Source organism: Schistocerca cancellata, chromosome 9, assembly GCF_023864275.1.
Source record: "Schistocerca cancellata isolate TAMUIC-IGC-003103 chromosome 9, iqSchCanc2.1, whole genome shotgun sequence".
In the NCBI taxonomy this organism is placed as follows: domain Eukaryota; kingdom Metazoa; phylum Arthropoda; class Insecta; order Orthoptera; family Acrididae; genus Schistocerca; species Schistocerca cancellata.
This window is the reverse complement of record NC_064634.1, coordinates 312765944-312791007: the sequence shown is the minus strand read 5'-3', so window position 1 is coordinate 312791007 and position 25064 is coordinate 312765944. Positions and strand designations below refer to the sequence as shown.

Sequence of the window (25064 nt, the reverse complement as noted above, 5' to 3'; positions counted from 1 at the left end):
TACTTCCAGAGTTCTTCGTTTTTCCTCTTGTTCGATGTACCACTCAGTAGTTTTGTGCGGTGCGAGTATTTTCCTCTGATTCTTTCTTTCTTTCTTTTCGAGCTCTTGAAGCTCCCTTTTTTATTTATTTTTTATATAAAATAAGGCACTCCAGAGCGTACAGGTCTTACTACCGAGTTGTAACACCAAAAATTTATTAAGTAACTTTATTTTTTCAGGGTGACAAGACGTTATGACTAACTCTCGTGGAGTAGGGATTGCTAAATTTTTGATACGTTCTATATAGTAAACCTATCGACTATTTACGGCTATGTTTTTATGGCTCTAGTATTTGATTAGATAAAAAACCACACGCTCTTTTTAATAACAAACTCCTTTAAATTTTCTGAACTGTTTGTCAAATATTGTGAGTGTTTCGAGTTAAGACTGCGGTTTCTTTGCCGAATCCGCCCTTTTAATAGCTGATTACACAAATATGTCCGAACAAATGTAACCCTTCTTGCAGTGACAGACCATCAGAAATACAGTAGTTTCGTGTAGATTTATTTAAATGTAATCTCCTATGTTGCAGTGCTTTAGACAACTCTGCTGACTCTGTTATGTTGCTTTTCCAGCCGCCGAGTTCGCCGTGTGCAAGAGGAATGCCCCTGACATGGGGAAATGTCTCAAGGCTGCGTTGCAGGACGTGATCAGGCATCTGCCGCCAGGTACGTAGCTGCTCATACCTCTCTGTGTGTATGGTGGTGAGCGTCCTCAAAGTCTGAGTGAGATGCGTACTGAGGTGACGCGTGTTGGGAGGGAGCAACTTCACCTATTCCTCTTCTCCCTCTTGCCCTCCACCTGTTTTACCGACCTACTTGATCACAAGACACTAATCACGTCCTTCTACCACACGCTTTCCAACAACAGGACGTTAATAAATTTTTGCACACATTGCTTCAGCTCTACAAAGTTTTATAAGGGCAGCACCATGTTGATACAGGTACTCTACTCTTTCTTCCGGCATCTTTGCCATTTTGTTTCAGTTGCTGCAGTTTACTTCACCGATAAAATTTTATACGAGTGTTCTGGGAAAGCCTTTTGATTTTTACCGGAATTTTTCCATCTAAAATGATTTATAGGAAGCTGGCGTGTCGTATTAGGTGTCAAATTAATTTAATTTTCTTCTCTGTAGCATGTTAATCAATGTCCTTTTATCTTTAAATACTTTTAGGTTTCGTCCAATGGATTTTGCTTAAGGCCAGGTTGATTTTGATGCTCTTCTCCAATTACACATCTCTAGTGGTTTTTTATTTTCGTGTTTCACCAGAATCCACTCTTCAAAAGCATAACTTACAATGATCCAAATAAATACCTCTCTGAATTATTTTCTTATTTCTGTATTAAGGAGGTTGTTTGTTGAAAATTGATTGTATGTTTGTAGCTTTGTTTCGGTATTATGGTTATTGTTTTAACATCCATTATACTTCTTAGACATGTTTATCGTACTTTCTCAGCACCAAAGTTCGTTTACTTGCATCACTATCGTATTTCCTGTTTTAATGTTTCCCTTTATTTGTGTCCTCGGTTTATCTGTCACCATTGTTTTAGTCCTTTTTGTTTTTATTCTTAGACTGTGGTTGCCCAAAAACACCGTTCGTTAAAAATGAACTTGTGTACTCTGACCAACGATATATCTCTCCATAAAATCTGTGCCATTTTCCTTAGTCATGGCTTTAAAGTATTTTTTTTTTCAGCAGTCATTTGGCTGCTTGATGCGGCTCTTCGGGACTCGTGCCAACCATCTGATAGTAGCACTTGCTTCTTTGACAAATTACAATCTTTCTCTTCCCCTACAATTTTTGCCATCTACCAGTACACTTTTATTCGTGAAATTCACAAGTCCAATCATCCTACCCTTTCTCCTAGTCACTCTTTCCACACGTCCTTTTGCAAAGAACCTGATAGTTTACTATCTTGATACAAACTTATTACAGATGGCCAATGTCATTTTAGCGAACGGAATTCCTCTAAATGTTGTATCAGCTAGAAGTTGTGTAGGTAATTCCGCAATTCACTGCGTGCTTAATTTTTTGAGAAATGTTTTGACCTAGCTTTATACAAGTATTTGCTACTGAGGCTAAAAGGGTTTGCTGTGCTAATGTGTCGTAGTAGTGGGATGTCAAACAAAGCTCAAGTACGATCGTAGATAAATGAAGCCCCAGTGTCAGATGGTTCAAGGCGACCAGCAAAGCTTTCTAGAATGCAAAATTGCCGTTGACAGCTTCACATCTCGTCAGAATTAATTACTCAGGTACAATTCAAGTGATAGACAGTAAATTAAATTGCCTGTAAACTTTTTGTTCAGTGATGTATGCTGGTTTGGTCATGGCATAAGGTTTTTTGGTTCAAAGGAGTACTAGAAATATTGTAGAACAAAAGCAAACTGGTGCTTTTCATTTATTAATACTAGAAAATATGATAGCACAACATAATAACTTTCTTGCTCTCGCTATTGCTCTTTTGTTCTTCATATGGGTTTCCATATTGTCTCTCAAATATACCAACATTAGTAGCTGAATTCCCGTTTTCTGGAACCAGTCAAATAACACGACAGAACTGACCAATCTATAGCTAGCTCTATGTCAAGCTGCAATGGTACTGCGCACTTAACAGCGATAGAAGCAGGTAAGTAGAAACTGTAACGTTTGGATTTCTCATTAATTAAATGTAAATACTGCATTCGTAGCTGTTAAATGATGACGCCAAGTTAACGCATAAGTTCTGTTTCACTGCCCAAAGCCCTTCAATAAGCATATCGTCGAAATATGAAGTAACGCCCTTTGGATAAAGTCATTTTGCAATGAGTGAAAACAAACTCAAACACTACAAGAAACACTCATGAAAACATTTCTTTGTTGCTGAAGCCACTGTAACATATTCAGCAGTTGACTGTAGCGTCTTTTGTGGGGCTATCATGGATTTAGATGTTGTTTGGAATAGTAGAGGTGCTCATTCAGAAGAAGTTGGGTGAACCTTAAGCGGTCAGAACTGAAAGACATTTGTTGAGCGGTTATCGTAAGCTCTCTCAGGCAAAGAGAAAAGTTTCGGAAACGAAAAAAATCAGGGAACATTCAGAACAAACAGGCGCTGTTGAATGTCGTGAAGCAGGCAGAGGGGCAGCCTGGCCACGGGGAAAACTGTAGTTGTGAAAGGGGACGTCGCTCTGCGGGCAGTCAAAACGGACGAGACCCGGCACCTTCGCATCGGGTTGCCTGCGACAAAAAACACACACCAAAGACTGGCGATAACCCAGCAACAGTTTGCTCCTAGCTTTATTTGCTGATATGCAATACGCAACCGTTCCTGCGACAGTGCCAAAAGTGATCTGTAAGTCATTTTTGCCATTGATTAAAACATTGCTAAAACCATTACATGGGTAATATGGGACCGAAAGTTGGTAGTAGGAAAAGAAATAGAAGCATAAAGAGTAGGAAAATGTGGGCTGAGGGAAAGGATTGAAAGAGGAAGTCATCTGGTATGCACAGAACGTAATTTAGTCATAAATGGCACTTGGTTTAAGAATCATTAAAGAAGGTTGTGTAAGTAGAAAAGATCTGGGACGCTGGAAGGTTTCAGACTAGTTACCGATATATAATGGTAAGTCAGGGACTTCGAAAGTATATTTTAAACTATAAGGCATTTGCAGGGTCTAATATGGATTCTGACCATAATTTATTGGTTTATGAACTGCAGATTACACCTGAAGAAATTTAAAAACAGATAGGAAATGAAGGACATAGACCTGGATAAATTGAAGGAACTACAGATTGAGAGTTTCAGAGGGAGCATTAGCGAACACAATGGACTCAAGCAAGGAAAAGAAATACAATATAAGACAGGTTGGTAAGTTTGAAAGATGAAATAACGAAGGCATCAGAGGGTCAAATACATGAAAAGGAAAGGCCTAGTAAAAGTCTCTGGATAACTTAAGAGATACTAAATTTAACTGACGAAAACCTTTATAGCCTGCGCAACCACAGTGCAAGTTACTTGGATTGCTAGCTCAACCTTCAGGTCTGGATTACGTCTGCTTGTTATGGTTTAATTTTTAGTTTAGATTTTAATGGGAATCCTTACACTGCAGACCATTTTCCTTGAGATACTGCTATTATGGCGGCAATAGTTTTTAGCCGGTGGACTGTCACTTAAGTACCAATATGATAGTGGATGTTAACTTCTAAATGTTGACGTTCAATGCGTGCCTCTTACAGCTCCTTTTTATCCATTGTGACATTATTCATAATTCCTCTCCATTGTTTTTTAACGTTCTCCATAGGTTCTCCGGAAGTGTTCTCCACAATATCTCATTACTTGGGGCAATGCCTTTTCTCCGGGTACTCTATTGCATGGAACTGACTATGAATGCTGGGTCTTCCCGTAATATGTTGACTTGACCCCAAGGAGTACATATTTCATTACGGTTTCACCTTAGGTTTGGGATTATTTATTTCGCTTTGTCATTGTTTTCCACTTACATACAGATTTTCATCTGAAGCAATAAGTGCTGTGAAATTTGCAGTGCCTAAGAATAAAGGGACTTTACAGCTGATGCAGTTTTATTTGTCAGCATGATTAACTGACGAAAGGAGAAAATATAAAAATGCAGCAAATGAAGCAGGCGAAAGAGAATGCAGAAAGTGCAAATTGGCTAAGCAGGAGTGGCTAAAGCACAAATCTAAGACTATAGAAGCATGGACAACTGTAAAAAAGACAGATTCCATCTATAAGCAAATCAGGGAGACAATTGGAGGAAACAGAAGCAGATGACAAGCCAGTATCGAGAAAAGAAGGGAAAACTGAAAGCTAGAAGGAGTATACTGAAGATCAATATCAACGAAATAAACTTGAGGACAATTTTATAGAAAGAAAAGATGAAGTAGGTGAAAACGACACGGGAGATATGATACTGCGAGGAGAACTGGACGGAGCACTAAAAAAGTGGAAACAGTGCCCCTGGAGCAGACGAAATTCCCTCAAAATTGTTGACATCCTTGGGAGAGCCTTCAAGGAGAAAATTATTCCACCTTGTATGCAATATCTATGAGAAGGTAGACCGAGTGGGAAATCTAATAGGTCCGGTTCCGTCGAAGGAAGGTTGTGCCAGATGTGGAAACTAACGAACCATCAGCTTAATAAGTCATGGTTGCAAGACTTTGACATGAATTATTTACAGAAGAATAGAGAAAATGCTAGAAGCCGACCTCAGAAAAGATTACTTTTGGTTCTGGAGAAACGTGGGAACATGCGAGGTGAAGCAGACCCTGCAATTTATCCTGGAAGCAGGCAAACCTGCGTTTATAGCATATGTAGATTTAGAGAAAGCTTTTGACTATTTTTACTTGAGTACACCCTTGGAAGTTTGTGTGGCCATAGGGATAAAATAGAGGAAGCGAAATGTTATTTACAACTTGTACAGAAACCAGACTGCAGCTATAAGAGTCGAAGACGATAAAAGAGGAGGCATAGTTGAGGAGGATGTTATACAGTCCACAAATGGAACAAGCTATGAAGGAAACTAAAGAGAAATTTGGAAAGCGAATTTAAGTTCAGGGAGAAGAAATGAAATTTTTAAGGTTATAATTCTGTCAGAGGCGGCAAAGAACTTGGAGGAGCACCTGAATGGTGTTGATAATGTCTTCAAAAGAGATAAGATGAACGTCATCAAAAGGAAAAGAAGGGTAACGGAATGTATTTGAATTAAACCAGCTTATGCTGAGGGAATAGATTAGAAAATGAGACACTAAAAGTAGTAGACAGGTTTTGCTCCTTGGCCAACAAAGTGGCTGACGATGGCAAACGTAGGGAGTATACAGGGAGATTCAGCTGCCCCTACCGATGTCGTTTTATGCAGCCCGCAGTTCTTTATCTGCCCTTCAAAAACCACACCCGAGATTTTCATACTCTCTCAGTCGCTACGCACGAACTGTTATTCTTACAGAAGAAATGAACAGGGACGTTTTGTAGGAAATGTAATGTAGTTAAATTTTGTACTAAGATACGTTTTTGTTGGAAGGCATGGTTTTCTAGTTATTCACGAAAAAAGTAGAAGAGTGAACTTCAAACGCACATCCACCCCGACGCTCGACACACCAGTCGGTATGTTGTATGTGGCACTCCGTCCTGTCACTGGACAAACATTTCCGACTACACGAACTGTTCCCGATATTCGAACTTTTTTGGTCTCTATTGATTGGGTTATTACTCCGCCAGCATAGTCGACTGTTTTGATTACATTATCAGTTTAAACGTGCCCGTGGGGGTAATGAAAGGAAAAATACTTTTTTTAAGTTTTACGCTAAAGCTAATTACGTTGATAATTCGGTACAAACTTAACCCTTACAAGCACAGTAGTTTCGTAGTCAGACGGCCTGACGAATACAATAATGAAATTGTTCCTTTTACGCCGGCCTGAGTGGCCGAGCGGTTCTAGGCGCTACAGTCTGGAACCGCGCGACCGCTACGGTCGCAGGTTCGAGTCCTGCCTCGGGCATGGATGTGTGTGATGTCCTTAGGTTAGCTACGTTTAAGTAGTTTTAAGTTCTAGGGGACTGATGACCTCAGAAGTTAAGTCCCATAGTGCTCATTTTTGTTCCTTTTATTCCATTGAAATGTATAAAATTATTAGGTAAAATCAACAAAAAAATCAATTTTACAACTTCTAAGTGTTCGGCTAAGCTGGTGCCCTAAAAAGACTAGCCAATGAAGACCAAAAACGGGCGATGTGGGAAATAATTCACATCACAAATTATTGTACAGTGGTAGGAGAGAGTGTCATGCACAACATACTAGGAATCCTTGACGGTGGAGGCAGAGTGTGGGAGTGGAGGTCCGTTTGAAGGTAATTTTTGTACGTTTCTCTTAACTAATTCGAAAATTACGGCCTCTAGTGAAAACTGATCTTAGTACAAAACTGAACTGCATTAAAATTACAACAAAATGGTCCTGTTCATTTTTTCTGTAGGATTAATACTTTCACGTAGCTAGCGAGAGAATATGAAAGCCCTGCGCGTGGTTTCTCAAGGCCAGATACAGAATTGCAGGTGGCATAAAACTACATCAGTAGGGGTACCCGGATGGTCTTGTATAAAGCGCAGACTGGCAGTTGCGAGAAAAGCATTTCTGAAAAAGAGGAATCGTCAGTATAGCAATAGTAGGAAGTGTGGGGGAAAAATGGTAGAGGGACACCAAGGCTTGAATGTAGTCAGCAGGCTCAAATGAGTATAGATTGCGCGAGCTACGCAGAGGTGAAGAGGCTTGCTCAAAGTAGGCTAGCATGCAGAGCTGCATCAAATCAGTCTTGGGACTGAAGTCCACAACAAGATTTTTGCAGCCGTGGAACGAAAGTGTCTGCCATATAACAGATTATCAGTTTTATTTACAGATATTCTGTATATTATTCTGTTCAGAAACTTGCATGCATAAAGTGATAAGCTGATAGCTCCTTAGTCATCGTATGAAAGTAGTTGTATATAAGGGACAATCAAATGAAACGGAACACCCACTGCAATAGACCATGGAATGATTCCTTACGCGTTAAGATATTTATTCTGCTGAGAGGTGAGGCTATGGAGTCCTTCTTCGAGGAACGATTTCTACCACTGAGGAATCCAGAAGTCCACACAATGTTGCACTTCCGCGTCCGACTGAAACCGACATCCACGCATATCTTTCTTCAGGTCGCCAAAGATGTGAAAATGACACTGTGAAAGATCCAGGCTGTACGCAAGATGATGAAGTGTTTCCCTGCCAAATCGCTGACTGGTGTTATCGTGCGACTGGTGGTATTGTGCAACAGAATGATTCCATCCGACAGCATTCCGACAGTCCGACGGAAAATTACACGACCAACAGTGGAAACTTTCCACATCTCCCTCGCCAAAGAAATCAAGAGCCGTTCACACAAATTCCACTAAGGTCACGGTGACCTTCTTCTTCGACAGCAGAGGCCCTATGCTCGTCGAGTTTCTCGAGCGTGGAGCCTTAATCGATGCGCAGCGCTATGAAAAGACTCTGCAGAAATTGCGACGCACCATAAAATCAAGAGACCGGGGAACGCCGTCGGACGGAATCGTCCTATTGCACGATAACGCCAGACCCCACACTACCAATCGGCTTCAGCGATTTGGTTGTGGAACACTGCAACATTCCCAATACAGCCCGGATCCTTCACCGTATGATCTTTGGCGACCTGAAGAAAGACATGCGTGGAAGTCGGTTTCAGGCGGACGAGCAAGTGTAGCAATGGGTGCGATTGAGGATCGGTCAGCGGCCGACTGCGATCCATGAAACAGGAAATTTATCGTCTCGTCTCTCAAAGGAATAAATGTCTTAACGCGAGTACTGGAAATTTAGTTTTCATTTGACTGCCCTTTACGGCTCTGGCGTCTAATGATGTCTTAAAGCAAACTCATTAGAGAAGGGCAGTGCTGTTTTTTACGAGGGAAATTCCCCTAAACGAAAAGTCTCAGAAAGCGCCGAATGAATTCGGAACTTTGGCTACACTGTCAAACAGTAAACATATATAGCTTTCATGTGACATGGACAATGAATCATTGTGCAGTCCGCAGACCAGTTGTTTCGAAACCGATTAGGGAAGAAGAGGGGCGGGGGGCGAGTTCACGTAAATGAACAGATTTTTGCCAGCGTTGAGTGTATCTTGACTTTAAACATGTGCTGTAGTGTAAAATGGGAGTATTATGAACTAATAGTAACAGTTTAGAAATTCAAATCAACTACTGGTTCAAAAAACCAAATTAATCCATATAAATATTTTGAATTACAAAGTTAATGTTTCAGGCGCTAACACTGCTAAAATAAATTTTCTGCCAACAGCATATTTTCGAACGCTTGTTCGTTTATATTCATGCATAGCAGGGAATGAAAGAATATCCGTAATTATCTTAAAAATTAACTTTTCTTGAAATAAAAACGAAACCATAATTAAAATATGAGCAATCTGCATGAAAGTGTGCGTCTGAGTATTCGAAATGTGCTGGTCGTCAACAGTCAATACCGTGTTGTTCTACCCAGTACATCATGAATCCTCCTTACCTGCTATCCACACGTTGATGAAGTCATACTGCTCATTCCAGTCCCACTCTTCCACGGCTGCTCTCCCTCAAAAAATGGCTCTGAGCACTATAGGACTTAACTTCTAAGGTCATCAGTCCCCTAGAACTTAGAACTACTTAAACCTAACGAAACTAAGGACATCACACACATCCATGCCCGAGGCAGGATTCGAACCTGCGACCGTAGCGGCCACGCAGTTCCAGACTGAAGCGCCTAGAAACGCACGGCCACACCGGCCGGCCGCGCCAGGATGTACCGCAGGCCATTCCATTCAGGTGATCCCGGTTTCCTTCTTCACCAGGTGGCCAGATACACTCGTGCATTATCGTCTTGAAAGATGAGCCCAGGTGTTAATTGTAGGGCTGGACAGTAGCCAGGAGGATCCTGTCCCAATACTGCACAGTCCCAGATATGGTAAGAATTTTCAGAAATCCATACGTGATGCCGGCCAAAAACACGACTCATCCAGCTCACCACTGAACACGTGGGACTGAAATCCCGCCTGGCCGGCTGTACACTTTCCGTCACAATCATACGGCGTCGGACAATCCTGCGCTCTTCGCTGAAGAGAGACTGACGCCATTGTTCCAGATCCCAGTCAGTTGTTCGTGACCAGGTTCCTGAGAGAGCTGAGCTATTGTTGGTAGCAGATACTAGAGGCGAATCAGATGGTGTTGAGGTGGTTGCGCACTCTATGAATCGACACTGCCCTTAGCCGGCCGGAGTGGCCGAGCGGTTCTAGGCGCTTCAGTCTGGAACCGCGCGACCGCTACGCTCGCAGGTTTGAATCCTGCCTCAGGCATGGATGTGTGTGATGTCCTTAGGTTAGTTAGGTTTATGTAGTTCTAAGTTCTAGGGGACTGATGACCTCAGATGTTAAGTCCCATAGTGTGCAGAGCCATTTGAACCATTTTTTGACACTGCCCTCCCTGTCGTCTACAAAAAGGCAGTGCGCTGTTCTGTTCTGTTCTGCTCAGTGTACCTAAGAGCCACAATTTGCAGTCAGCGGTTGTTGATGTCGACCGTAGACGACCACCGCATCGTTGAAATTTCGTGTCTCTCAATAGCGGTTCAATGTTCGAGTGAGGCCACTGAGGTTTACGACAGTGCGGTACACAACTTGTAGCGCTGGCAGCCCAGGCCCTCTTAGCGGTAAGGTGGCAGCTGGTGGACGGTGGAAGCGGGATCTGTGTTCTCAGGGTGAGTACCGTGCACAAACAGCATCGGCCCGCTCGCCTTTCGATACATAGCGCGCTCTTCTACACTGAACTGAACGCAACGACTTTCTGTCGTCATATCAATATTGATAATAAATTTCCCATCATAAGCACAAACTACGCCATTCATGTGGATGTTGCAAAATAGTTTTAAGCGCTTTAAGAATCGATGTCCGAAACGCTGAACACTTTATGAGAGGGTTCTCTGGAACAGGAAGGAAAATTACTATTTAACGTCCCGTCAATAGCGAGGTAATTAGAGTCTGAATGTTTCCCTGTAAGAGGAACTTCTGTCCAAGCAGGGTTTACGTGTAAAATTTTGAATCATATGAATCTACAGAAAATTATGCCTAAATATTTTCTATTGTTTTCTATCGATTATTTGTACAAATTCACACTTGAGATGTTCCAGAAAGTGTTATTTATGTGCAAAACAGCAGGGATTTCCTATTCATTCTTTTACATTTCATATTTTTCAGCCAGTATCAAATCTTCAGTTCCTCTTCTCTCTTTCTTGCACCCTATCTTTCTGGTAATCCATTATTTTTCCTCAAGTTGTTTCTGTTCTTCTGTCCATGTCGTTCCTCATTTCTTATTTATTGTACCTTTAGAATTTTATGAAAACCATTGTTTCTCTTATTTTAGATTATTTGATGTTTTTTTAGTCATTTCGTTACTTCTCTAATCCATGCAATCGTTGTCTTCTCTTCCAGAAATACGAGAATATTTGTTTGTTAGCCGCTTGTCATTCATTCGGTACAGCTGCCTACAGAAGGTTAACCTACCTTTCCTAATAATTCTGATATTTTCTGTGTACTTTGCTAGATTTGCTGATTACTTCTCATTTTTCAACCACTCGCAGTTTGTCTAGACGCCATTACTTTTCTAAGAAGCCGTGTTTCAAGTGTCTCTATGTCGTCCTAAGCATTCACACTGCTTTTCCATCGTTGTATAATGTTTTAGTTTTCGTTACGGTGAGTGAACTTTTTATTGTAGACACGTTTAGCTAAGCCATATGGTCTTTTCCTTTTATTAGACTTTACATCTATTTCAAATTTTTCTGATCCACTCAGCTGCATAGTTTCTCCAATTCGCCCTATTTTTCTTATTTTTCCTTCTATGTATTTTGGTGCATTTTAATATTTGTTTTGGAATTTTTTTCAGGTGCAATTTCGAGTCCAGTTCTACTGGCTGTTTCTTCCAGAAGTCTTATTTGAATAACTATATCTATCAGATTTTCTGACAGTATTGTATACTCACACTTGTACCCATTATTGGTGTTTAACACTGCAACAGCGATGAATAAAGTTTCTCAGAAATAGTATGACCAGCTTCTTCTTCAGATGGTACAAGCAACTAACAGAATTGTGTCATATCTGAAGACGAATCACTGGCGATCGAAACGCTTTACGGTATAATAAAAATTGAACTATCACAAAAGGCGATTGGTTGCAGTTCTTCCTCAAAGCCTTTATTGCGAAATCATATGCAAACGCCAGTCTGTTTACGTTAATTCCATTTGATTTTCTTCCCAGAATTTTTGGTTAAATTTTTTAAATTTTTACCTCTAAATTCTTCATACATGTATTATTTTTTGTAAAAGCCAGTTTATCTATTAAGAGTCTTTTGTCATTTAACTATGCATAAATTTTATAAAGTTCGCTTTAAGGTCATAATGAATGTTAATATAAAATAATAATGGATATCCTGGATGTCGCTTTAAGAATTATAGATATTTCAAGTATGCGTAAGACTGTGAGAGGCGACCATTACCTGTTTGTCATGTGACGGATCGTCTGCTTGTCGGCAGGCATCCCGTCGCTGGGCGTGGTCCCCCTCGACCCGCTGGACGTCCCGGAGATCGACATCAGGGACGGCACCAAAAACCTCAACCTGAGGATCACGTTCAGGAACGTGCGCGTCACCGGCCTCACCAAAGCCGACATCAAATCAGCCACGTGAGTACAGCACCACGTACCCGTTCCTCGTTCCCTCCTGCTGGAAGGCTAGTGGCGCGTGTGCGGAGAGCAAGTACGTGGTCGAAAAAATTAGGTTAGTAAGTATTAATTACGAGCTAATATTGATAAGCCGTCGAATTCTCCGTGTAAAGACAAACACATTTTACATACTAGGTTCGAAACTTTCCGTTCGGCTCCGACGATCGGCCATTTAGGATTAAGAAGAGACCAGTCCACCATTTCTAGACCCCACATAATGGAGAGCTCTCAGTACGATATGAAACGAGTCAACTTCATAATCATTGACTTTTCAACAAAATTAAAGGATCACTTTTTCGAGACTCCATAATTCCCAGCCATTGCGACGCATAAATTTGAAATTAGGCTCAACGTGCATTCAACTTTTCTCTCTAATGTTACAAAAGGATGGTGCCCTTTGACCTCATTCTCGGGCTCGGCAACGCTTGAAACAGCGAGGTATAAGACTCACGAAAAAAGGCTGGAGTTCGGACGTACACGTGACGTGTAAGGTGGGTGATTGGTGTCAAATTGGCACCAAACTTCAGCAAAATTCTGGCCAGTCACAGTGAACGTGTCACACTATGGGAAGGTCGTCACAGCCCGTCTTACCCACATTTCACCCTTTCTTTTGACGCCTCTGCCACGGAGGTTAGAACCGCGACCCCTCGAGCCGAAACTCGCGGTTTTCTCAAGAGTGGCCGACGGAAACATTCCAGACGCACCGCCGCTCAGAATCGGCTTGAAAATGCCTCTTGGGGTGGCGTAAAGCGCGTCAATGAAGCCATCCCTGTCCCTGGGGTGTTGATTCCAACATATTTCGCAGTCAAAAATGATAGATCGCAGTGCGATGAGCAGCTGGAAGACGTTCTTGACAATCTTTGGCATTGGGACGTTTCAACTCTTTTCTAAGGACATTGTACCACTGCATCTGACCTGAACATCTGACTGCTTTGGAGGGCACCGAGATCGCAGTTTTCTCTCTTATGTACAGGCTGGAGTCGCTAGGGACCGTTCAGAACTATTCGGCGAAATGTGAACTTGATCCGTGGCAGGAAAGAGTACTCATGCATTTCATCTCACCTTTTTCCCGCCCTCCTTTGGCGTGATCACGGGGAGTTCAACATCAAGATGTGCGTGTGAATAAAATGGCACAATGAAGCTCGAAGACCCTCCAGTTCGGCAACAGCTTGCGTGCCACCCACACACCTTAGTTACGTACGTTACAAAGGTACCTGTCCCTGTCTGAAACTTGGACACACATTCTGCCTCTCTGCTGCTCTAGCTCCTGAAGGCAGGAAGACACTGCTTGAGGGATGTCAAAGGGGTCCCCTATCGGACAAGCGCTAGAGCACTCATGAAGCTTAACGCGTGTCTGTTCCAGTCAGCCTCGACTGAGGCGCGTGGATGGTTGTTTTTGTTACTGGAACCTTGCGCTCCACTCAGCCACAGTGTGATATGATGGCCCATTGTTAGCGCAGACTTCTACCAATTCAGCAGGGATTGTTGTAGCTTTGCTCTCTTCAGACGGACGAAATCAATTTCAGTGTGATGCACCGTTTTATCAGCGCGCTGCGCCATTTGGCTCTTCTAGCAACGCGCTATGGTACTGTGGCGCGGGGATTTCAATGTGTACCCGAAAGCAAACAAAAATTAGTCAGGTAATTATTCTTTCAGAATAATAATTAAATGCTTTATGTCCATCCTTTATACTGTAATCCCTTCCAGCAACTTTCTGTTGCGTCAGCATGTTTTATGTCATAATATGATGGGTCCGTGATTCATACTATGGGTTTAATCAACGGTTATTACTTGTGTGACACGACTGTAGCCGTGGGCGACATGGTCACTCATGTTTATTGACAGATGGATAGCATCAAATCTCACGTAGCGGGAACAGCTACTGCCCACCGTTTCAAAACAAACTTACTCTGTGTGAGTATAGGCTTACACATTGCAGGCTTGTAAGTTGTAAGAGAAAGAAAGAATGGTATGCTATTGTTTGCTGGGAGACGACTCTGGAGGATTGTTGGGTGACATAATCTGCGCACAACTGGTCCTTTACTCACCGTGGGTCGAAGTCGGGTATTAAGTGTATCTCAAGAGTGTAGGTGACTTGAAAAGGTGTGTACATAATGCGATGTCATGTGTGTATTGTTTGACAACAAGAGAAGGGAGAGGGTGAAACCCGATGCAGTCACACGCCATGCTCCTCTTGAATAGCACCAAGGGGGCCGCCGGGCTTAACATCCCCATTCAACAAACGGATCACCACCAGCAGTCTCAGCTCCTCTCATTCCATGAGACACTGCAGAGAGGTCGGTATTTAACCCAGAACATGTGTTAAAAGTCCGGTGATCCGTAACTTTCCCTTGCACCCGTCCTTCTCTTGCATGCCAAATACTGGCGGTGAAAATTTTTTCCGCCATGACGTTTCGAACCTACTACTTCCGCAAAGAGCGCCACTGCAAAGGAGAGAGACAGCGACCTCGATTATGGAGGCGGGTAGGTCGAAAAATCAGCCATCTTATTTGCCAGTATGAGTGACACTGAGTATTGTGCGCAGTAGTAAATTCTGCTGTGAAACATCAGTCTTTCAATTATGTTTACCTCGGCTGTACCAGTAGAGCGTGCACCCATATAGACAGACCACCCATCCGATATCTGGATGACACAATGTCGGTGTTATGGTCACTAGTTCCTTCCAAGGGGAACCTGTAATATAATCTACCCATCTTCAACTCCATTAAAACGTCACGGTGCCAATGTACCCTTTCGACGTTTCCTTTTCTCACTCGCAGTCACGTCGCTTATGCAGTTTGGTCTCGGCCCAGTCAAAGTTTTCATAGGAAGACTGTTCGTTTATCACGATAATAGTTTTTTTGATTAGCAATTTATTGTTTAATCTTTTTTCAAATCCAGTTAGGTCGTAGCGAAACATTGTAAAACCCAATGGTGCATCCACTCGAGATGTTCTGAATAATTTGTTACCGCAACGTACTTGGCGTAATCAGCTTTCTTCCCCACATACCCGTATGTCCAACGTGAGGCTGCACCCAAAATTGAGACTCGACTGAACAAATGTCGTGGTGCCACTCTTTTGTCCATTGCTGTAGTGGGTGCACTACTGTTGGAGAGCACCCTACAGCAGCCGAGTTAAGGGAAGCTTCAACAGTTTCCACCGTGCTGACAGTTTGTGGTGCCCCACATGTTGTCTCACTGTTCGCATGGATCCTTGTTTTGCTGCAAACAAGCATACTTTTTGATTCAAAGTGCGATCATGCACAGTCAATTGAGCAACATGTCTATCCTCTGGGGCACTGGTGGCGTGGGGTCGTAGTGATCGGGCAGGGTATTGAGTATGGCACTCCTGGACCCATCACTCCGATACCCACACTGCAGTCGTAGGACCACAGCCAGCACGCAACACTGTGGCACAATAAACTGCAGTCTCAGTTGGCCACCATCCTGCCACTGCCGAATTTTATCAGCTGCCGGTAGACGTTTCTCCTTCTGTCACCAGACACAATACCATCTTCACACAAACAACCGACATTCAATTGCAGTTTGTGAGTGACAAATCCGCTGTATAGTGTTTCTTCATATAGGGTGTCCCAGGAGGTCAGCAATCAGGGATATGACAGGAACAGAATGTAAAAAGCTGTCCCGAGTAATTCAGACAATCTTGTAATGGTAGAAAGTATTACTGACTGGGGAAAAATGCAAAGAAAGTTCCATAGGGTTCAGTTTTAGGTCCACTCCTATGCCTGTGGCAGAAAGACATCCAGAGAAATGAGACTGAAAGCAGCAACATAGGTTGGACTGGAATAAAACGATCCAGAGGTTCAGTGAGTAAGATACATATGTGCGCGCCACTATCCCAATAACAAATGTACATTAGAAGCGTTCTGTTTCAAAAACTGTGCGGAATAGAGCGTAAGTTCATAAGAAGTTTTTTGCTTCAAATAAGCTTTCCTTTCACATCCCTAAATTTTGAACATTGCTCCTGGGATACCGTGTGTGTAGAATGTGGATGTTGGTGGCCCTACCAGATTTGTGTGGTTTCAGTGGCTATCATTCATATGCTACTTAAAACATATTGTACAGTGATCAGCCAGAACATTGTGACCACTGACTTGCTGTCACTATAAACCCGTCCAGGCGATAGCAGCTCAACTGGCGACAAATGACTGCTAATCAGATAAACAGTGCATGTAGTATCAGTAATCTTGTTGTCTGTGTGTATAATGGGGAGAAGTGCGATCTATCTGAGTTTGACTGAGAGCAGATTGTGATGGCCTAGACGCTCGGCACGAGAATTTTGGAAACTGCACGACTTTTCCAGTGTTCAAGGAGTGCTGTGGTGAGTGTGTCTAAAACGTGGCGTAAGCAAGATGAAGCCATGTGCAGACGTCGAGCGGTTAGGCAGCCACCTCTCATTGCAGATGACGGACGCCGTAGTTTGGACAGTCTAGTAAAACAGGACAGACAGCTAACTATGGTGGATGTAACATCAGAGTTTAATGCTGGGCAGCATACAAGCGTGTCTGAACACACTCCTAAAGATAGGCCACCGCAACTGACGACCCATACATGTGCCAATGTTAACACCACGACTGAAATGGGCACGTGACCATCGACATTGGACGTTGAAGCACTGAGTTGCAGGGTCTGATGAATCCTGATACCTTCTTCTTCATTCCAATGGGAGGGCACGAATCCGTCGTCTTACATGGGAACAGTTCGTTGACACTGTACTGCAGGATAGAGACAAGCTGGGTCCAGTGGAGCTCGTGCAAGGCACCATGGAGGCTAAGGAGTATCGTACACTGTTTCCAGACCACTTACACCGCTTCATGATGATAATGTTTCAGGATGGCAGTGGTATTTTTCATCAGGATAATGCACCGTGTCACAAGGCCAGAAGTGTGATAGAATGGTTCGAGGAAGACAGTGGCGAATTCCAATTAATATGCTGGCCGCCCAGATCTGAACCCAATAGAACATATCTGGGGTATGATTGGATGTGGCTTCAAAGCTCATCGCCGCCCTGCCAGGAATTAAAGGAAATTAGGTGACTTGTGTGTACGGATGTCATGCTAACTGCCTCCAGCGACCTACTAAAACTTCACTGCTTCCATGCCTCGAAGCATGCAGCTGTTATCCCTACCCAAGGTGGACATACCAGCTGTAAGGTAGGTGGTCATAATGTTCTGGGTGATGATTGTACGCTTCAAGCCAGTTTGTCGTTTTTTACATGCAGCTTTCATGGTGTTGCATTGTTATTAAACAACAAAGCGTCTACCGCGGGATTAGCCGAGCGTTCTAAGGCGCTACAGTCATGAACTGAGCGGCTGGCCCCTGCGGAGGTTCGAGTCCTCCCCCGGGCATGGGTGTGTGTGTTTGTCCTTAGGATAATTTAGGTTAAGTAGTGTGTAAGCTTAGGGACTGATGACCTTAGCAGTTAAGTCCCATAATATTTTACACACATTTGAACTTTTTTTTTTAACAGAGCGTCTTCCTTGTGTAAGAGAAATAGCAGGATTTGTGTCTGAATCCTCGCCCACGCAGTAAGGGGGGAGCGGCGCCATTAAGTGTAGTCCATGCTGTTGCAGAGCCGACCTGGACACGAACAAGTTGACGCTGCTGGGAGAGGTGCCGCACATCCTGTTCGAGGCGGACTACACGATGACCGGCAAGTTCCTGGTCGTCCCGGTCGAGGGAGCCGGCAAGTGCAAGTTCGTCTTTGGTGAGTACCGGCACCGGTAGCGTACCTTGGCACTCCGTTGTTCCAGGAGCGGGTGTACCGACGAAGCGAAGCTCTCTTTGTCTCACTGTCCGTAAACAGAGTAAGAATGTCTGTGGAGTGAACATTCAGATGAGTGCAACAGATTATATGTGGCAAACAGACATTGCCTCCAATGTCACAAGACTATGATCCTGCGTAAGGATTTTTCGTTTTTTCGTATGCTCTCTGCATATTTTCAATAGCGTTACATCGCTAGTACAGACGTATGCCGCTCATTAGCTTTACGAACACTGTACACTCGTCTCATATTAAGTGAAATGAAATGAAATGTCGTGTGACGAGGGCCTCCCGTCGGGTAGACCGTTCGCCTGGTGCAAGTCTTTCGATTTGACGCCACTTCGGCGACTTGCGCGTCGATGGGGATGAAATGATGATGATTAGGGCAACACAACACCCAGTCCCTGAGCGGAGAAAATCTCCCACCCAGCCGGGAATCGAACCCGGGCGCTTTGGATTGACAGTCTGTCGCGCTGACCACTCAGCTACCATTAAGTAATGTGCATCTAATATCTGGAATAAACGTGATTTGGCGCTCTAAAGAAACAAATTCAATACATTTCGCTTGTTTGTGACAAGGGCCACAGCTCCTAGGTGGCTAATACGTTGGCTGTATGTAAAGACCAGATGACCGCCGCTCCTGTTTTTATGATCTATACTGCCCTTAATCGTACTGCACAATCTCTGTTTTAACAAATTATGCTGCAGTGGTATTTCGAAATGGCTTTCCATTACTCCAAACTGAAAATACCTCGAAAAACATAGAATTAGAAAATAAATTTTTCCTGTTTGATTTTCTCATACGAAATGTTTTATCTTCTTTCATTCCAACAGAAACTAAGGCCTAAATCGCGTATACTCATCATGCACATCATATCACTGCAGTTTTTTATTGTGATTTATAAAATGAGGACAGTGGTTTGTAAACCTGTATAATTTTTAAGTTGTGACTCTGATTGTCATATGCAGGGTATATCAGGTATAATGCCGATATTTTTGTACATGCTATCTTAATACGTATACACATCAATGTCTTGTTTGTTTTTCTCTTTGTTGACCAGTCTTTCCACAAACATGTCACGAACTTTACGACCTGATGTTTTGTGCATGGTTGTAACTGCATCACTAAGTGGACTACGCCTGTCTGTATAGATTAACCATTTTGCGTCCATGCACCCACACTGCAACATGTGACTTACTCCCGAGAGGAAAATAAGCATTAATGGCTTGCTCTCGACACATCTACGTGGAGGTAGTAGCCAACCTGAAAACATAAAACTTTTAATAACTATAATTATTGGTCTGCAAATGACGTAAATACCGATGTAGTGTTGTTCAATACACCTTCCTTAGTCACCAATAGAAATATCTACGCCTATACCGTTACACTCCATATAAAACGTATCTGCAGGTGAAAATCGCGTAAAATGTGTATATATTCAAGGGATTGGCCAGGAGCATCCGTGCACATAAACACTTCGGCTTATACCCTTGTAAATTACTCGAAGACTTGATCTCTTTGTTACACTGTCTCTCAAAATTGTTCAGTTCATAAATCACCTATTTCTAGTACGATAACCATAATTAGACCTTTGATATATCTACCTATAAGAAGTAATTTTTCTCTGTTACGTATCTGTAGCAGCAGCTATTACTGACAATTGCTGTTACTGATAAATAAATGTAAGGAGAGAGCAAATAAGTGAAACAGTAAATTTGAAGTATTACTGCCGAAAGCAAACAAACAGCTCTATACGCATTCCATTCAGCTGAAGGCGACGCTACGCTCACCCCATAAGTACTGCTGCTGCCTGCACCCTGACTCCCTGCAATACCCTATTGCTGTATCCTTGGGCGCTCGTGCACTTGTTCTTTGTTGTTCGCAGATAACATGGAGTCGCGGCTGGAAGTGGAGTCGGAGCGCGTCCAGAAGGACGGTCACGACTACTGGAACCCTCAGCGTTTCCCAATCGAGATCCTCAGCCTGGGCTCCATGCAGATCGAGTTCGAGAACCTCTTCAACGGCGACCCCAATCTGGGTACGTTCCACACAGTCTTATGACTCCAGCCATTCTCAAGCAATGCGGCAAAAGTATAAGTCGCAACTGTATGACCGTTTGCGTTTCTACCAAGACATGCTTTGCGCTGCGACTGAGGAAAGCGCGCTGTTGGTTCAGTGCATATCACTCACATCAGGTTCTCTGCATGGCCACCACTGGGACTCATCTCTGAATAAGAATATCGTCTGAAAACTAAGTCAAGTTTATTACTTACTAGCTGGAAAACTCTCGCTTCGCCTGGTATTTCTTTTTTTCATTTCTTTTCTGAGAAGATTCTAGATCTCTCGAGAACATCGTAAAAGTAAACATTAAAAAACCGCAAGAATGTTAGTATTTCGCGATCAAAAATGCTCTTGAACGGTCAGAAACACTCATAAACACTCTTAAATTGACTTAACCATTCAACCCTACCTTATTTTATGTCCACGTATCAGCACGGTTTTAGAAAGCATCGCTCTTGTGAAAGTCGGGTTGCCCGTTTCTGCATGATATACTGCGAGCTATAGATGAAGGGTAACAGGCAGATACCATATTTCTACATTTCCGAAAAGCATTTCACACGATATCCTACTGCAGACTGTTAACGAAGGTACGATCATACGGAGTAGGTTCCCAGATGTGTGAGTGGCTCGAAGATTTCTTAAGTAATACAACCCATTACATTCCCGCCAACGGCGAGTGTTCATCAGAGAGAAGTGTCACGTGAGGAGCGTCCCAGAGATGTGCGGTAGGAGCGCCATTATTTTTTATATACAAAAATGACATAGCGGACGTGGTCGGCAGCGATCTACGGTAGGTTGTTGGTGACGCTGTAGAGTACGGGAAGGCGTCGAGATGACTGACTGTAGGATGATACAAAATGACTTAGGCAAAATTTGTAGTTGGTGTGATCAATGGCAGCAGGCTGCAAATGTAGAAAAAATAAGTTAATGCGAATGAATAGGAAAAAAACCAGTAATGTTCGGATACAGCATCAGTAGTGCCCTGCTTGAAACAGTCACGTCATTTAAATATCTGGGCGTAACGTGGCAAAACGATATGAAATGAAACGAGCATTTGATACTTGTGGAATGGAAAGCGGTTACTCGACTTTGATTTATTGGGAGAATTTTGGGAAAGTGTTGTCCATCTGTAAAGGAGAACGCATGTAGGACATTAGTGTGACCTATTATCGAATACTGCTCAAGCGTTTGGATTCCTCGTCCTAAAAGAAGACATCGAAGCAATTCAGAGGTGGACTGCTAGATTTGTTACAGGTAGGTTCGAACAACACGCAAACGATACGGAGATGCTTCGCGAACTGAAATGGGAATCCCTGAAGGGAAAACGACGTTCTTTTCGAGGAACACTGCTGGAACAATGTAGAGAACTGACATTTGAAGCTGACTGCAGAACGATCCCACTGCCGCTAACATACATTTCGGTTACAGACCACGAAGATAAGATACGAGAAATTAGGGCATATAGACAGTATTTTTCCCTCGCTCTAAATGCGAATGGAAGAGGAAAGGAAACTAGTTCTACAGGGCACCAACCGCCATGCACCGTATGGTGGCTTGCGGACTATGTATGGAGATGTAGATATAGATTCGTTTGGCAGTGGTAACAATGATACCATTCTGTGATAGACTTTTCTTTTAATGCAAAACACAGAAATGAATTGATGTTCTTCATTCCTCATGAAAGTAGCGCCAAATAACGTCATTGGAAAACAAGCGTTCAAAGCTCTCACATTTGTGTTTTGACTCCGGATTTTCTCCAGTCATGTAATGAGATAATTGTTGTGGAGGCAGTTTCAGTGACGCTAATCGAATTTTTTCACCTATGCAGGACATTCCTGGTGTTTCTCTAATGAATTACTTGGCACTGCAAGCCTGACGCACATGATCTATTTTGCCAAATACAACATCGTTCTTCTTGTTGTACTGTTTACTGGGACCTGATTTGAGCATCGTTACAGGCGACATATTCCATTCTAGGCTATACTCCCAGTTTATCAAGGTGGCTACGCAGCTACTGAATGATGTAATTACACCGGAGTTATCGCGTTTATTACAGGTAGAGTAAATACAGTTCTAACTCTTGAAGAGTGCCAACAGAAAATACATAAGTTCACTAATGACCTCTCAGACTTAAAGTCGTAAACAAGGTAGTTCACACGTCTGTGATCGTAAGTCCATTCGAGGGACACTGGCTTGCAGCTCTCTGTCCAGGGTGTAAACACTTGTAGACCACTGTAGAGTGCTCAGCGTCACCCTTATACAACTCGTAGAAAACTCTTAAGGCAGCTCGAGCGTAGCTCACTGATGTTGGGCTATAACATGGCTGTACCACGGTGCTTCTTGGATACAGTAGGATTAAAATGGAATGCTTCACCCGCCAGATTGTTATTTCTACTTCTGGTTTGCGCTTCTCGTACACTAATGTTTTGTTCAGGCTCTTGCTATAAATGCATTTGGCGGACTTTGCTCATTTTAACTCTATTTAGTTAATTTCGTAATATTGTTTCTTCAACAGTTGTCTAGATCTGCTTGTTGATCGTCCTACTCAACCTCTTCTCTCGTTTCATCGCGTTGTTTTTGTGTTACGTTTTCTTTCAGTCTACTGATTCTCCTTCGTTGCGAAACTAAACGTCCTTCCCGCTCCGCATCTGTCTCATTTCTTCGCTCTCCTCTCTGTTTACTTCTCTTCAGTTCACCTCCGGCAATATCTCCACGTCTTTTAAGTTTCGTTATCCTATTAAATCTTAATATTACTTAGCACACTAAAATTCCACACTACCTTCAGCCATTCACCTTCTAATAAATTTCATGAAGTGTAATGGTTGGTTGGTTGATTTGGGGAATGGGAGTGAACAGCGATGTCGTCGGTCCCATAACATTAGGGAAGTATGGGGGACGGAGTCGGCCGTGTCGTTGCAAAGTAACCATCTCGGCATTTGCCTGAACTGATTTAGGGAAATCACGGAAACCTAAATCAGTACTCGAGTTTGAACTGTCGTCCTCACAAATGCGAGCCCAATGTGCTAATCAGTGTGCCATCTGGCTCGGTGAAGTACAATAAGGCATGCGTCTAAGCACCACCTACGTATACCCTTCTGACTGGGGACATTTTCCTCCCTATAACAGGATAATGCAAAATTCGAGAACATTCTAGAACACTGTCGTCTATTCTGAAAAATTATAGAACGTCCTAGAATATTCTCTAACCTTTGGATGATTTTATACCATTCTGGAACACTTTCAAACCTTCTGGAGGATTTTATAACATTATGGAGCAATGTACATTATTCCCGAGCATTCTAGAAAAGGGCCGCCCACGGCGTGCCAAACTTCTCGTAGGCATGGTATGCGGGCCGCTTGCGGGTCACGGCCCGACCTGTCTCCATTTTGCTCGTTCCTTCCCGCCAGTACTCCGTGCAGCGCGACGTTTCATTTAGTATTGCTGTGTCGCAGTTTTCGATCGACACAACACTCTTTAGTTCCGAATAATCGTAGTGTCAGCGCTGTTTATCCTTCGCTATGTCTTCGTGCTATGAAGGACATTCACAGATTAGGTGGATATTTGCACAAAAAGAGGCGATCTATCGTCACAAGCCTTTAAAAATGATGTGAATGACGGAAGAGGGGGTCAGAATTCTCAATATCTGTTATGCACTCGCATAAGCGACGGGTACTGCGAATTTGCTATGAAACAGTATTATAAAATCATACAGAAAGAGCCGGCCGGTGTGGCCGAGCGGTTCTAGGGGCTTCAGTCTGGAACCATGCTGCTGCTACGGTCGCAGGTTGGAATCCTGCGTCGGGTATGGATGTGTGTGATGTCCTTAGATTAGAAGTACTTAAACCTAACTAACTTAAGGACATCACACACATCCATGCCCGACGCAGGATTCGAACCTGCGACTGTAGCAGCAGCATATTCTAGGGGACTGATGACCTCAGATGTCCCATAGTGCTCAGAGCCATTTGAACCATTCGTACAGAAAGAACTTAAAGATTTGGTTGAAAATGAAAGAGAAAAAATTACAATCCATAGACGGGATTCATTCTTCAGTAAATAAAAAAGCACATTGTGCTTAAATTGCAGGCGTGCAGTGCAGTAGAAAATTGGCGGTATGAATAGTAAAATTTCTAAAATCACACACATTATTCCACTGTCACCTGCAACAGTTTCTGATGAAGGTGAAGGAAGAGTAGGCGTAGATCAGGTCAAGGGGCACGCCTGGAACGATTTCTCGATTTAAAACCCGCTATTGTTGAATTTATCAAGAAAAAAGGAGTACACGAATAAAAATTAGGTCATCCGGAAAAGATTTTAGACCTCGCATTTTAAGTGGACTTGACTTCACACTGCCCACGATAAGACATTACAAGGTGACAAACAACTTCTTTTTCATTTGATGGGAATGCATTTAAAAAGGAACATAGTCCTAAACTCAATGTTGTTAAAGAAAATGAGAGGTTTGTAGAATTATAAGGACAGTGACCTAAACGTTTATATGACGCTGTCAGTCTTACATCTTTTTTGAGCTCTTTTGGAGACCGTTTGTCTTTTCGGCTGAAACCGCCCATGTGTACGTCCAGATGTACACTGAGGTTCCAAAAGTCATGGGATACCTCTTAATATCGTGTCAGACCTGCTTTTGCCCGGCGTAGTGCAGCAGCTGGACGTGGCATGGACTGAACAAGTCGTCGGAAGTCCCCTGCAGAAATACTGAGCCATGCTGCCTCTATAGCCGTCCATAACTGCGAAAGTGTTGCCGGTGCAGTACTTTGTCTACGAACTGAGCTGCTGATTACGTCCCATAGTTGTTCGATGGGAAACATGTCGGGCGATCTGGGTGCCCAAATCATTCATTCACATTTTTGTCCAGAATGTGCTTTAAATC

General features: G+C 43.0%; 1 protein-coding gene across 1 annotated transcript in view; it reads left to right on the top strand.

The window, feature by feature from the left end:
• The window catches only part of LOC126101380 (protein takeout-like), an 80103-nt gene that overhangs the window by 46139 nt on the left and 8900 nt on the right, over positions 1 to 25064 (top strand). Inside the window, exons 3-6 of the mRNA XM_049912046.1 lie at positions 615 to 707; positions 12142 to 12289; positions 17923 to 18056; positions 20000 to 20152. Of these exons, the coding sequence (XP_049768003.1) occupies positions 615 to 707; positions 12142 to 12289; positions 17923 to 18056; positions 20000 to 20152 (528 nt within the window). The remainder of the gene's footprint in view (positions 1 to 614; positions 708 to 12141; positions 12290 to 17922; positions 18057 to 19999; positions 20153 to 25064) is intronic.